The following is a 14,544-nucleotide window of genomic DNA, read 5'->3' on the forward strand; positions in this document are numbered from 1 at the left end:
AGTAAAAAACGAGAATTACAGATCATCTAAAGCAGCGTTTCCCAACCTTTTTTGAGCCGCGGCACATCTCTAACTTCAGAAAGATTGCGGCGTGCTGTCGGGCAAAAATGTTAGGATCAGTCGGCCGCTCCGCCCGCAACTGCACGGCGTTCACCCAGAGCGACTGGGTGAAGCCGAATGTCCCTGCCCCCCCGCACAACCAACAACTGCCACGGCTCACCCATGTGTCGCGGCACACCGGTTGGGAACCGCTGATCTAAAGGAGGAAGATTTTACACTCAGCTGTTCCTCCAGAGAAAATGGAACACAAGAGGATATCAGAAAAATTAATACTGGTATCGTCCTCTCTTTCCTCCGTGTCCACTATATCCTCCATAGCTTCCGTGTCCACCATTTCCACCATAGTTGCCTTGTCCACTGCGTCCTCCGTAGCCTCCATGTCCTCCATAATTTCCACGTCCACCGTGACCTCCTTGACTCCATCCGCCTCCTCTCCAACCTCCACCACCTCCCCCTCCTCTTCCACCGCCACGGCCTCCCCAGCCTCCACCACCACCTCCGCCATCTTGTCTTTTTTGCCAGGGGGGCATCTCAGGAGGTGGAGCTTGTATCTCCGAGGGACGTCCTCCTCTGTCCGGGACTCTTCCCATCAGGATCTGTGAGGGCGGCAGAAGACAAGAGACGTGACTGTGGCAGAAGAAATCATCAAATGAATGGCGTTTATTCAGGAAAGAGAAAAGTTCTTCCCTACCTTGTTGACAGCACAGGCCGTCTTCTCCCTGCTGGAGCCGCTGCTGGTCTTCACCAGGTTGCAGATGTCTTCTCTGGCAGCCAGCAGCTCGGCCATGTCCACCGTGGACTGCGGCCTCAGAGAGTGTCTCTTGGGCTGGTAGGCTCTCGCCATGCTGTCCACCTTGACCTAACAAAGCGCAGACACACATATGATAAAATATGAAAGTAGGATTCTGTTTCTGGAAACATGCACAGATAAAACGTGGCGGTGCACTAATCTAATCAAAAGTGAGCATCAGTAATACTTATGCAAACTGTCATTTTGTAAATGCATGTTTTACTTTTAATCTAACACAGAATCAACGTCTCTCTCATACGTTTAGATTCCCTGTCATGGCTGAAAGGTCAAAACAGTTTAATGAGTTATTATACGAACGTGCCTTTGCCCGCTCTGACCACCCAAACGACTGAACTGTGACGTCCAGTCGTTTGATCAACATCCTTCGCCGGCATTCGTACTCTGAGGACAGGACCAGGTTTATGTTGTGCAACTTCTCCTGCAGAGAAAAAAAAGGGTTAAATTCAAATACACAGCGAATATACAGATTAACATACAGAAATTCATATAAGGTGGTTCATGTCATATCTACGTACCCATTGTTCACTGCGTAGAGATTCCTTTAGCACTGGTTTTCCAAGGCAACCATGTGGAAGATCTTCAATTATCTTATCAACCTACAATGAAGGCATATGCACAATACAAATGAAGGGGGAAATATATGTACAAGATACAAATTCTATATGTTATATATTCTTTTAGTTCATCAGTATACTCTCTAAGTGAAACAATGAAACTGCCAGTTAACAGCTTATTGAAGCCACTTAATGCACAAAACACTGCTACTAAATTTTTATAATCAGCATGAATCCTGACAGGAAGTGAAGAGCAAGAGGACGACAGCCTGTCGCTTCAAACAATACTGCCACACTACAAGGTTCAGACCAAACAGCTACGACTCACACTTTTAATGAGGCTTGAGCTATAAATGTAAAGGAAAAAACTAAGTGAAGCATGTTACATGTTTTTATCCTCTATTGTCACCTGGCAGGACAGAAACAACCAGATATAAATGCACATTAGTCCCACCTTGTCTTGGACTTGAGAGAAAACGCCTGCTGCATCCTGTCCTTGGGGTTCTGGCAGGTTCAGCGTTTGGCAGATTGCCGAGAGCTCTTGACAAACTGGATTCTCTTCTTGCTGGTGACCCACAACTCGTCTGCTCCTCACAATCTGAGCTGCCTGGAGCTCAGAGCTTAGAAACACTTGAGAAGAGACACAAAAGTTAAACAGCATGAGTTTTTGGGGTTGACCACACGGCGAGTTCGTACACACAATGACTGGAAATAAGGAGCACGACTGATTACATACAGACAAACTTGAGATGATCTTTTGTATTTAGGGCACTGCCCTTGAGAATCCCAGAGACGACTTCTTTGTAAGGACAGTGCAGCTCCTTCAGCAAACCACTCATCTCCACCTGAAGGCTGTCTATGTCGTCTAGAGGAGGGCAGCGAGGACACAATGTTTAAAGCGGGGGAAAGATGAGCCACAAGTGACAGTTTTGAGCAAAGATTTACTGCATACACAAATACAAGACATAATGGATGTAGCTCACCTGGACCAGAAGTGATGCTCTCCTCCAGATCACACAGGGACTTTAACCTGGATGCCAGCCACCTGCACAGGTCCACATACTCAGGAGAGGACAGGCCTCCCTCTGCTGCTGTGAGCAGCGCCTTCTCCTCCAGCAGAGGGCCGTCATAGCTAAGGTCCGTTAACGTCGTGAGAGGAGTCAAATTAGCATAAAACACTTTTTGTTACAAAAAGAGGTATTGTCACAACTAGCCACTTCACAACTAGCAGTCGCAGCTACTCATCTGTTTGTAAACGCACGGATAAACATAACGGGTGACCGTGAAGCCACACGCTAACCAGCTTCGGCACGATGCTAACAGTAAATTAGCTTACCCGAGTTGCTCTAACGAGTCCAAAATGTCACAATCCATGGCTGAATCCGTTGGCTTTTTACGTGTGTTTGTCTGCTTAACACATGACGTCGTCTTGGGTACAACAATGTCAACATAAACCCTTTCTGTACTCATTCATTTTCGCTGGGATTTCATGCATCATGTCTCCCTGCTGTTCCGATCACGTATGTGAGCCGAAGTGAAACCTTCGACGTTCAAACTATGGTTCCGCTGCAATGGTTCCGCTCCTGTATTAAACTGTGTAAATTACATAGGCTGTGCCCTACAGAAGTGGATATAGCACAGTAAAAAACTGCAATCTAAATGTGCTTAAGTTTTAAATGTACAAGTATTCATTAAGTTAAAAATACATCCATGTTAAAAGCATTTATTCTGCACTTATGTATAAGATATGAAAACTCTATAATCTTTATGCCCTGAAGACGTTGACATTTTAAGATTTTTTTTTACCCAGCATCACTGTAAGCTATTTTAGGATTCAATCTCGTTAAATGTAAAATATCAATCGACAAACTAATAGTTATCAGGTATATGTGTTGGAATAACAGCATAACGTCAGACATAATGGAAATGTATAAAATAGATCTCAAAATTATATCAATCAAGTACTTGAGTAAACACACTTAGTTACTTCTTCCCAGTTCAGTTGTTGGAAATGCTTGTTTGAAGTTTCATTCAAGGTTAACTAAAAATCACTATTTAACATGATACTCACAGGACAGCAATGCTGCAAACAAGGGATGATCTTATAGAATATAATGCATTGCTGTGGATTAAATTACCCAATTTGATATGAGGTATTTAAATTATCTCCACCTTAAACATCTACATCAGTAAAATGCAACATGCACCTAAATGTAGCAGTAATAATTATACAAAAACATCATATGTGATAGTAAAACACTGACAGGGACCATTCCTCGGCACGAGTACTTTTACTTTTTATACTTTAAGAGGCAGACTTGTTTGTTTTCACAATACAACTCAGTTATGTTTTGTCTGCACACCTGCATAAAGACTGATGAAAAGAAACACAACGAAGCCTGCACAGCAAAAGATTAAAACTCACCATTTTATTATGATAATGTTATTTGATATGTCAAATTACAAGTGTATGATGTAACATAAAAACAGTTACAAACATATGTATGCATATTTACATTATATATTTATGAAAAGTAACGAGCTACATCTGTATAAAGAAAATACAACTATGACATGAGTTATTGGGACTATAAATTTTACATCATATACTTGGTATTCTCGAACCGTGAGAAGAAATACCTAGACGTGAAGAAACCAATAGAACCAGAACGAGAGATGTTAAATTATAAAATGGAAACTAGGATGGACGTGAGGCACTTTTTTGAGGTTGTCAGGATGTGAAAGCCGATGGCACTAAGAAACTTCGAGAAAAACAAAAGAATGCACAGGAAAGAAAAATGCACAAAGAGAGAGTGAAAGAAAGAAAAAGAAAGAAAACAGGCAGTGTTTACAGAATAGTTAAGAGTAGTACCATTTATACTGCAAGTTTCAAAACACAAATGTCTTCCACTATTTAGAACTAATCACATAAATGTTACATCAAGCGCTGTAAGATGAAAAAAAGCTTACATATAGTATCATCAGTGCACGAAAGCATCGGAGAATTGAAACATAACCACTCAACTGCTGTGAAAAAGTAACCTTTTTTAAAACAATACACTGAAGAGAAACAGATTTATATAGCTTTTCTTTTTTCTTTTAAATCTACACAATGTCAAGAATGTACACTTGTATGCATTCCCAAAGATATGCACAATTTCCAAGATTGAAAGAGGATAAAAGACTAGCAGCAAAGTGGTTAAAACTGAAGTCTTATATAATGCAGGTCAAAAAAATATATATATTAAAGCAGACAGACACATGTTGCATATATAATACAGTACATGACAGGAAGTTGCACTGTGCTGGTTAATGCAGAATGAGAAGTGTTATTTCAGCATTCTCTACACTTTGTATAAATGCACGTCCTACATTTTGCCTCTCAGCCAGCAAGTTTTAATCAGGTTCATCAAACCTTGGTTCAGCCTGCAATAAATGCAGGGCAATCCAATTACAATGGGAGAATATGACAACCAACCAAACATTTGGTTACACACCAACCCCGCACGCCAACTCGTACATACAGCACCCAACACGTATATACACACCCACACAAAAACGCATGTACATAGCAACACTCACGCACCCACACACATGTACAAGTGTCCACTTCATCACACAGAGCAGTCGAACAGTTCAAAACTCAGCGTCGTGGTTATATGCTGTTGGAGAATTAGGGTTTAACAGTCGTTCATAGCTGATTTTTCTGTCAACACGATAAAATTAGTGATTGTATCTAGCAGCTTTACATGTATGATGTGTATATATATATGTATGTATATATATATATACATACATATATATACACACACACACACATATACATATATATATCAAACTTTTGAAACAAGTGGACTGCCACTTCTGTACCGTGTTAGCACTATCCTTCCTTCTACCGTACAAAACTAGAGAGAAACTCTATTAGAAGCTCAATAGTCATTTCCATCACAAACGCCCTCTACTTTTCAATGTGAAATAATACTAAAAGGTGACCTATGTACATAATGCTGTCAATTGAAGCTACAGTATATGTTGACAGCAACGATAAATACAGCTCTATCTTTAAAATTTCAAAGACAATAAAAAGCTGGGATTATTATCAGAACTTAAATATAGTGTTAAGTATTTACAGGTGTTTGGAGTTTGGTACCAGGGGTTGGTCGTCTACCTATAATAGCGTTAAAGTGTCCCGTCCCGTCACTGACTCAGCCTGCAGAGAGGTCAATGTGTTTCCCACGTTACAAAGTTTGCATAGAAAGTAAAAGGGAGCATCGGTCGGGGAGGAGCCAGGAAAATGAATCGTCTCTCCTGTCAAGACCGAGGTGCCACGACGTCGTGTTTGACCAGGAGTGACAGGAGGTGAGAAGAGATGCATATCTGTTAACAACAGCACGTGGGTTTTGTACTGTTAAATACTGATGACTAATTTCAAACATGCCAATGCCTTAGAGCTGGGGATAATTTCAGTTATTGCAGTTAGATATCCAAACTGAATTGTTGTTATTGTTGGGAGTCTGATCTTTTGGGCATGAAATGGGGCTCAAACACAACTAGACTCTGGCGTAAAGTCTGTCTAGCTTCTGTTACCTAAAAGGATCTTAAAGGAGTATGTTGACATTTTTGAAATTATGCTTATTTGGGTTAGATGAGAAGACTGATACCATCCTCATAACCTGCTGTTAACTATGAAGCTAGAGCCAGCAGCTGGTCAACTTAGCTTCGCATTAGTACTGGAAATGGGGAAACAGCTCGCCATACTCTGTGGGACCATTTCTTGGCCATGCACAGTTCCTTCGCAGAGTTTTTGCATGGCAAACCTCATGATGAAGAAAGGACTCAAATCCCATCCAAAAAAATGGTCTCATACTTTACCCCCCCACCAGTAAAACCATTAAAACATTTTTAATCTTTGTTTTTGTATGACTCAAACAAATTAAGATAAAATGCTAGTTGTATCCTCTCTCATCCATATAAGATAAACTAAGTTGAGCTAAACAGCTGCAAGCTCTAGCTTCATGCTGAATACAGATATGACAGTGGCATCGCTCTCCTATCTAACATTCAGAGAGAAAGCAAATAAGCGAAATTCCCTAATGTGAAACGACTCCTTTAACAGCCCCGCCATCATTTTCCTTCAGGAAACAGGATGCTGGTTTGTGCTGTTATGAGTCAAAGCCTTAAGTAATTACGTCGTCAGTGGTGACTTTACATGACATCAAATCAACAGTGCATATGAAGACCTATGCACGCTCACACACACACATTCACATATATACATAAGATCTGTATGTTTTCTTTTTTTTTGTTTTTTTTTGATAGCTAAGATACTCAGCATTCCTGAAACAATGCATTCATTCATTCATTCAGGGCCTGTTAAATGAAGACATACAGAAGGAGCGGATTTTAACTTCTGAGGAGGACTGTTTGAGGAACAATCCATTACTACGTTCACACAGAATATGAGGGGATAAATTAGACAAAAAGAAAACCGATATTTCAAAAGACAAACATGAAAATTTGGAGAGGGTGCTGCAACCAAAGCTTGGAGAGCAGTGCTTTCCGGAGGGTTTTCCCCCATGACAGATTGGATGTTAAATTACGTGTCTAAATTAAGTTAAAAAAAAAAAATTCAGAGGGATTCTCAATTGAAAGAATAGCCTAATTTAAGTGCCTCGTCATTTAACCAAGGGGCACCGTCACCCCTTTACTCACCAAAACAAAACTTGCTGGTTGAGCAACATTTCAGCCTTTGCTTCAAAAATAATTAGAAAATGAGCAGGAAAATAACAATGAAGAAACAAAAACACCAAACAATTTCACTACAGCAGTAAATAACTGGACTAAAACTGAAATTCACTGAAGTGAATGAAATTGTCATGCATTGGTTTCAATTTCAATGGTTCAAGAGGTCCTAATGCTATTTTCATGATGTGGAAAAAACTATGCTGGGGAACTCAATATGGTAAAGTTGTTACCATTTTCCCTTCTAATCAAAGGATCAATCCCTTTATTTTGGAATGCAATCAATCGGTCTAAATCACCTCAAAAAAGTAATTTCAATTTAGCATCTTCCAACTGAATGTCAAAAACTATACCAAACTCAAACTGTCTTCAAAAACAATCTGTAATTTTGGGATTTTTTTTTTTTTTTTTCAACATTCAATGGAAAGGAAAACAAGGAATTGGGCACACATCCACCACAGCCACATCTCTCAAATGTTAAAATTACATTAAATATGGTGGTTAATGTACCACAAGAATTCGGGTTACCTTCACTCGAGGGGGGAAAATACCATTTCTAGTGCACTTTTCTCTGTCTAGTAATTACATTGTCAGCAAATGCTTAAACCATGAAGGAAAGGCAACTGTTACCCAACTGCAAATTCACAAAAAGCAAGAACATATCCCTTTTAGCATACTCAAATAGCAAGTATTTTTTCTGAACGCAGAATAGTTGTGTTTTCTTTTTTGTCATCAAGTTGTCGCTCTCTGTACAAAACACCATTTTCCTTCATAAAGTTACACATTACTTGTAGTAGAGTTCTGACATTTGTGGCCTGACTTTGTCAATGCATGAGTGTGACTGTGTGTGTGTGTGAGAGAGATAGAGAGAGAGAGAGAGAGAGAGAGAGAGAGAGAGAGAGGAGAGAGAGAGAGAGAGAGAGAGAGAGAGAGAGAGGTGTGTTTGTGTGTGTACAGGTGTGTTTAGTAACATCTCCAAGTCTATTAATCTCGACACCTCCTCCTCCTCTTCTCCTCAGGTTAAGCTCTTGAACGTAGCATCAAGCTCAGAGCCCCCACAAAGCATATGGTTTGTCCTCCACTGCTGCTTGTCGGCGACAAACACAAACTGAAATCTCCAAAAGCCCTCAGAGCTGGGGATCAACAACATATCACCCCGTCTGAGAGGGAATGAAAAAAGGATGCCGGCTTTTAATTTTCCGCTTTTATCCACTTCCTGTGTTAGCTAGCTTTGAGGGTGTCCCAGAGTCCGTTTTCGGGTCACCCTGCGGCCTTGTGCTTGCCCCCACAGCAGCGGCAGGCCTCGCCACAGTGGTGGCAGGCGCGCAGAGGCAGGTAGCAGCACATGCAGGGCGCGATGAAGGAGAGCGCCACCAGGGCCAGCCAGCGCAGACAGAACTGCTCGTCAGATGTGTCACATGAGCAGGGGTCTGAGAAGTCACCCTCGGAGTCGGACATGCAGTGGTATAGCATGCTCTCAGCGCACAGCATGCAGCTGACTTTGTAGATGCACTGCTTGATCGGGTCGGGGGCGTCTTGACACTGCCCCCGCCAGTTGTCTTCGTGGTTGAACATCTCCCGACAGTAGATGCAGCGCGAACGCTCGCCATCCTCTCGCCGCCGCCGGGACTTCTTGGACTTCAGCAGGGGTGAGGGTTGAGTCTTGACGGCTGTGTCCTTGCCAAGTCCCAGCCCCATACTTGGTCCAATGCCCATACCTGGGCCAGAGTGGGAGTCTCCACCGGGGCCATCGGGGTAGAAGTACTCGCACTTCTTACTGTCCAGTTTATGGAAGGCAGGGGGGAAGTCCAGGTCCTCACGGTCAGGCTCCTGTTTCCACATGACAGGGTGGCGGTAGTCCTCATAGCCTCGGATGAACACATCTTTGCGTGGGTTGATGCGAACAATCTCCTCATCGTCCATGTGAAAACTGACATGACGAGTCGACTTGAAGGAGACCTTCAAAAAGAGCGGATATTCTTTTGATTACTCAATAAGAATACAATACTTTGTTGTAAAATCCAAATAAAAGACATTTAAATTAAAATGGAAAGATTTTTTTAGTCTCACAAGCTTCAATCTTGCACTCCTAACAATCTAATATAATTTTTGAGGAACTTTGGATATGCGATTGGTGGAATGGGGGAGAGACATACCTGTGGGGGCACGTAGCGGCGGTTGTTTGAGGGGAATTCGTCGAACGGTTGGGGGCGGACATAGCAGCCCCTGAATGGCTCGGTGGAGACAACGTTGTTGAGGGGAGAGAAGGGCTCTTTCATTGGCGTACAGATAGAGGGAGGCTCATCACACACCTGGAGAGATACAAACAAAAATTCAAATTAGAAAACAGGCATAAACTGTAGCCCTTAACATACATCATTCTCACATTATAGCTTAGCATTACACTGTCAAAAGCACTGGTGGTCAATCAATTCAGTATTCATGACCACAACTGTTTTGACTCAGGGTGTGTGGGCTGTGTGTGCGTGTTCTACTTGTAACCACCAGGGGGCACCCTGCACCCACGCTTGGCCAAATGACTGTGCTGTGTGGTGATGACTCAAGGCCCCTTCTGTTAAGAACTCAGAGTTCCCATCAGTCTTGCATGTGTTCCCACAAACATTTTAACTGATGCAAAATCTACAAACACGGGCCTAAAAAAAGAGGCACTTGAAACATGCAAAAATAAAAAGAGAGAGAAACGCTGGAAAGTGTGTGAGCATTCCTTCCACCTCGCGCCCAACAGCCTCATAATTACAAGACAAACGCTCAGTGCTGACATCAATCAGAATGAGATGTCTATAAATAACATCGCTGTGAATGCCACAGTCAACATCAAACACATTTTCCAGATATAAACACAGCAAAAATATATTTATACACATACTTATGAATCCAATAGATACAGCCCAATACTTCAGTACTCATGGCAACAAAAATCAAAAGTGGTGGCTATCCATGATTCATGTGTGCAGAGGTGATAAGAGATGGGGGAGGATAGTCAGTTACTACATCAAGAGCAGTGTGATGATCTTTCATGTCCAGCATTGTTTCAGCACAACCATCTGCATAACTTCCAGTCTGCTCGACCACCAAACATCACAAAATTATATAAAGATAAGCAAAATTGGGAGTTGATTAAATTCAAAAGGTGAAATTACAATTGTACCTTCTTTCTCAATACTGTCTTCATCAATAAGATGTCTGAAAATCATTCAAATAAAACTGCTAAATAGATGTCTTCAAGTTTATATGTGTCTCCACTCAGAAATACACAAAGATGGACATGCTCCAAGGCATCTTCACAAATACAAATTCAACCTGACCATGTTGGAGCCTTGTACACACACTCTGGCTAGATGTCCCTCTTTTCCCCACATGCACCCCGACCTCATCAAGGCAGGGTTAGTCCTCTTCTCCTCTCCTTCTCCCACCCTCTCTCTCTCTCTCTGCTCTGCGTGTGGAGGAGGCTGCTGGCTCTGGTTAGTCAGTGCCGTGTGTAAAGTAGCCCACGCCAGCGCTTTAACGCACAGCGGAAATCTGGTTTGCTCCCAGCTGCTGCTACAGTAATTACTGTCCTGTGGTTGCTAAGAGATGCTTCCTTTGACTTCTTTTTTTCCCTCTCGTTCTCTCCTTTTTTCCCTCTCTCTCCCCTCTGCTTGCCCCCCCCCCCCCCCCAGACTGCAAACACATGGTGTATGTGTGTGAGTGTGTGTGCGTGTGTGTGTCAGAAAGAGAGACAGACTTTGCTCCTTCTTTGCCTCCCAACATACCAAGTGGTGTAACACACATCCAGAGCATCAGTAGGGGAATGCAAGGAACAGGAGACAGTTAAGGGAGAGAAGAGAAAGAACAGAACAGGAAAAAGTGACTGTGTTGTATTTGTGTGTGTGTCTGTGTGTGTGTCTGTGTGTGTGTAAGAGAGAGAGAGAGAGAGAGAGAGAGAAAGGGAGAAAGAGAACGAGAGGCCAAAGAGTCTGCCGAGGGAATGTCATAAACCAGCTCCAGCTGGAGAAATGCAGTAGAGAACTTAAAAAGCCAGATGACAGCTGTGTGTGTATGTGAGAAAAAGAAAGAAAGGAGTGAGGGGTGGGGTGGAGGAGGGCTGGGGGGTGAAATGGGAAACAGACTTGGGCTTCCTTTTAAAGCGTTTGCCTAAGCCCCACCATTCAAAGGCATGCGTGGGGGCCAATCTGGAGCTGAGCTGACCCTAGGGATATGGCTGGGTGAGGGAGAAAAAGGAGAAAAGGGGAGACGAGGGATGGTGGTGGTGCACTAACATCAGGGATCCATGTACTTCCACCCTGAAAGGCACAGGGGGTCAGGACATGGAAGGCTGGGGTTGGCCCACATACTGAAACTATAGAGAACACGCTTGAATCCCAGCATTAGACAAAGAGGATGATGTGCACGCTCAAATGGTTGATCACAAACACTGATCATTTTCTGTCTGTCTGTTCATGTCTGTGTCTTGTTAACTTAAAAAAAAACCTGAGAAGTACAGCCAAATTCCAGGCTACACCCATTGATTTCAGAAAAGTTCAACATTTTCAGTGATACGTTTATTAGTTTTGCTGCTGGGTGTTAGATAAGAAGATTTGCGCTTTTCTTATGTCTGTTGGATGAACGTGAAGCTATAGCCAGCAGCTGATTAGCTTAGCAAAGAAACTGTAAACAGCTAGCCTGGATCTGTTCTACGGTAATAAACTCATCCACCAGCACATCTAAAGCTCATCAATCAACATTTTAAATCTTTTAGGTTTAATTTACCTACCTACCTGCAATAATACCACGTGTTATTTTTTCTTATTGTACAAATTAAAAGAAAGTGATGTAACGTGTTAGGAACAACATGTTACATTCACCCATTCACACACTGATGGCTGAGGTTGATGTACAAGGTGCTGACCTGTTCATCAAGAGCGACACAGCACTTCCTGTCCAAAGGAATGTTGCAATGGAACAGCAATCAGGAACAATTTGGAGTTCAGTCTCTTGCCCAACGGCATTTCAACTTGTAGCCAGGGCTGGAGATCACAAACCTTCCAATCAGTGAACAACCGGCTTTTTACCTACTGAGCCACAGCCAACCTTAATTAGTCTGCTTCAGAGGTGCTATAGTCAGATTTTGTTACCTTTGGAAAGAGCCAAGCTGTGTTTCCTTCCAATTCCAGTCTTTATGCTAAGCTAAGCTAACTGGCTGCAGGACATAGCTTCACACATATGTGGGAGGCATTAATATTCTTATCCTGCTATTGTAAAAAAAATAGCCAATAAACAGTCAGCGTATTATTTTGAACCAATCTTCCTCCTGGCTCAAAGTCGCTTTATGGTGCACCACTGAGACATACCATACCAGTCTGAAAGTCTCTGATCTATGACCGAGGCTGTAAAAGTCAACCGGCCAACAAAACCTAAGTGTACTAAACTGATAAGAGAAAACTTCCTGCCAGAGCTAAATTAGTAACGGATGTTTTCCTGTGGCATTAAAAAAAACAAAACAAAAACACACTTCACTTTGTGCTAGCAGAAGGACTGATGTGGCACGGCGTATTTCCTGGCAGTGGGTCATCACAGCTGAGGGTGTTTTCATTTTTATTTTTTTTTAATACGGGTAAAATATGTGTGCGTGTCCACATGTGCACATAGTGCGTGTTGCAACTTTCTGAGTGAGAGGAAGAACGTGGTAAGTTTGTGAAGGGCATACAAGGGGGCGTTGAGTCTCAGTGGGCAGGAAGTGGGTGGAAATATGTACAGTGACACACGCACGCACGCACGTACAAGTTCAACGCTGATAGCAATGCAAGGCCATCATGAATTCCAGTAAAGACAAAGAGATTTTTGTAAGAGATGTCTGAAACTATTCAAGGAGCTAAACGAGGATTGATGGTAACCTCCTATGCTATCGAGACACTGGTGTCTAGAAGGTCAAGAAAAAACTAAAGGCCAGAACACAGAATATATCATCTGTACAGTAAGTAGGGTGACTTTATAATGGTGTATAAAGCAACATAGCTAATATCACAACTTGTTGTGCTGTGGTATTTGCTAGTTTCTCTGGCTGCAGCACTTGCCACTGGTTCACTTCTCTTTCTTTGTAGCCCAGGTCTCCAACCGCAACATTCGGATGCCAAATCACCATGGTGACACCCTCGGTGGCTCACTCACTGAACCTTATGAACACCCCCCTTCTACCCCCCTACTGCTTCTCACACACACACACCCTCCCCACACACCCACCTCCCCCCGCTGCCTAGCAACAGTGGTGCCATTGGATTTCCTGTATGTTCTGGCTGATTCCTTAAAGAGGAACTTCGCCACAGGAACAGGAACAGGAACACAGCTCTCCCTCCTTCACTGCTCCTGTAGTTCTCAACATGTAGGATGTAGGACACTAGGGCAGGTCAAAGGCAATGAACTTCCAGCGAAAACTAGTCATCGTGAGATGTCAAAGATTAAGATCTGGTGGGACATTTTCACTGAGTCAGAACAAAAGTAGAAACACAATGGAAGGGCATACAACTGTGCAATTAATACTTATTGAAACTATTTTAGTTATTGGCATGCTGACTCAATTCATTTGTATTGTGTACACCACAAATTACAGTGTAAAAATGCCTGAGTTGAATCAACACCTCACTGACAGTGTCAACAGCAATTATTTACAAATTTCACAAAAGCAGCACCTATTGCAGGCCTGCTGTATGTATTGAACGGTTTCTGCATTTCTTGTCTGTCTAGGTGTGCATTACAAGAACGGGCAGTTCTGCCCTTCCTCCCACAAAGGTGTCTTTTCACCTACTTTGCTATCACAAGTAGAACAGGTGACTGACGTTCCCTTAACAGGCATGATAACTAAAACAAATCAACATGGGTGTGTTGAATTGACCAATATACCCGCTGCCTTTCTCTGCTGAAGAGAAAACTGCATTCTAAACCACACATGTCAGCAATCAATAGAGTACCACATGCCAGGAACAGAGCAAACATGTACAATTATTCACATAACGCACCTCAACAGCTCTCCACATGTCAACAAAAAGAGGCCAAGCTCACAAAGAAACACATTCACTTTAGAGACCAGTGTAATCGTTGAGCATTTGCACCAAGCTGCCTTTGAGCAACCAGCTCCTGAGGCATTAGTTATTACATCGGCATCAAGTGTAACACGAGTGACAGCAACCGGCCGATAGAGACAGCTAAGCTTGCTCTAGTACATTCGCTAGCCAACACCCAGATTCACCTCAGGGTCTCACTGGCACTAGCTGAGCCCCTGTAAATCTCCAGGAACAACAGTTAAAAACAAGGGCAGGTGTCAACACCTGGGTGGGACACATCAGGGCTCTCGCTATAACCTGACTCCTATAACCTGAGTGA

General features: G+C 42.7%; 2 protein-coding genes across 2 annotated transcripts in view; both read right to left on the minus strand.

The window, feature by feature from the left end:
* Window positions 1-326: 326 nt before the first annotated feature.
* Window positions 327-2,986, minus strand: fam98b (family with sequence similarity 98 member B). The gene is made up of 8 exons (XM_046413437.1): window positions 2,762-2,986; window positions 2,409-2,557; window positions 2,162-2,290; window positions 1,880-2,055; window positions 1,387-1,467; window positions 1,173-1,289; window positions 752-919; window positions 327-656 (listed from the first exon to the last, which is right to left on the minus strand). The coding sequence occupies exons 1-8, from the start codon at window positions 2,893-2,895 to the stop codon at window positions 327-329; spliced, it is 1,284 nt and encodes a 427-aa protein (XP_046269393.1). The 5' UTR covers window positions 2,896-2,986.
* Window positions 2,987-3,834: 848 nt separating this feature from the next.
* The window catches only part of spred1 (sprouty related EVH1 domain containing 1), a 32,807-nt gene continuing 22,097 nt past the window's right edge, over window positions 3,835-14,544 (minus strand). Inside the window, exons 5-6 of the mRNA XM_046413887.1 lie at window positions 9,324-9,479; window positions 3,835-9,126 (exon numbers count right to left, since the gene is read on the minus strand). Of these exons, the coding sequence (XP_046269843.1) occupies window positions 8,428-9,126; window positions 9,324-9,479 (855 nt within the window). The 3' untranslated portion in view covers window positions 3,835-8,427. The remainder of the gene's footprint in view (window positions 9,127-9,323; window positions 9,480-14,544) is intronic.

Source organism: Scatophagus argus, chromosome 15 (assembly GCF_020382885.2).
Source record: "Scatophagus argus isolate fScaArg1 chromosome 15, fScaArg1.pri, whole genome shotgun sequence".
Lineage (NCBI taxonomy): Eukaryota > Metazoa > Chordata > Actinopteri > Scatophagidae > Scatophagus > Scatophagus argus.

Bases quoted from the DNA above. Each gene is read 5' to 3' on its own strand.
- fam98b (XM_046413437.1), bottom strand. From the start codon at position 2,895: ATGAGTACAGAAAGGGTTTATGTTGACATTGTTGTACCCAAGACGACG. The intron at 2,291-2,408 runs GTGAGCTACATC...GCCCTCCTCTAG, and splicing joins GAGCATCACTTCTGGTCCAG to ACGACATAGACAGCCTTCAG. The intron at 2,056-2,161 runs GTATGTAATCAG...TCTCTTCTCAAG, and splicing joins AGATCATCTCAAGTTTGTCT to TGTTTCTAAGCTCTGAGCTC.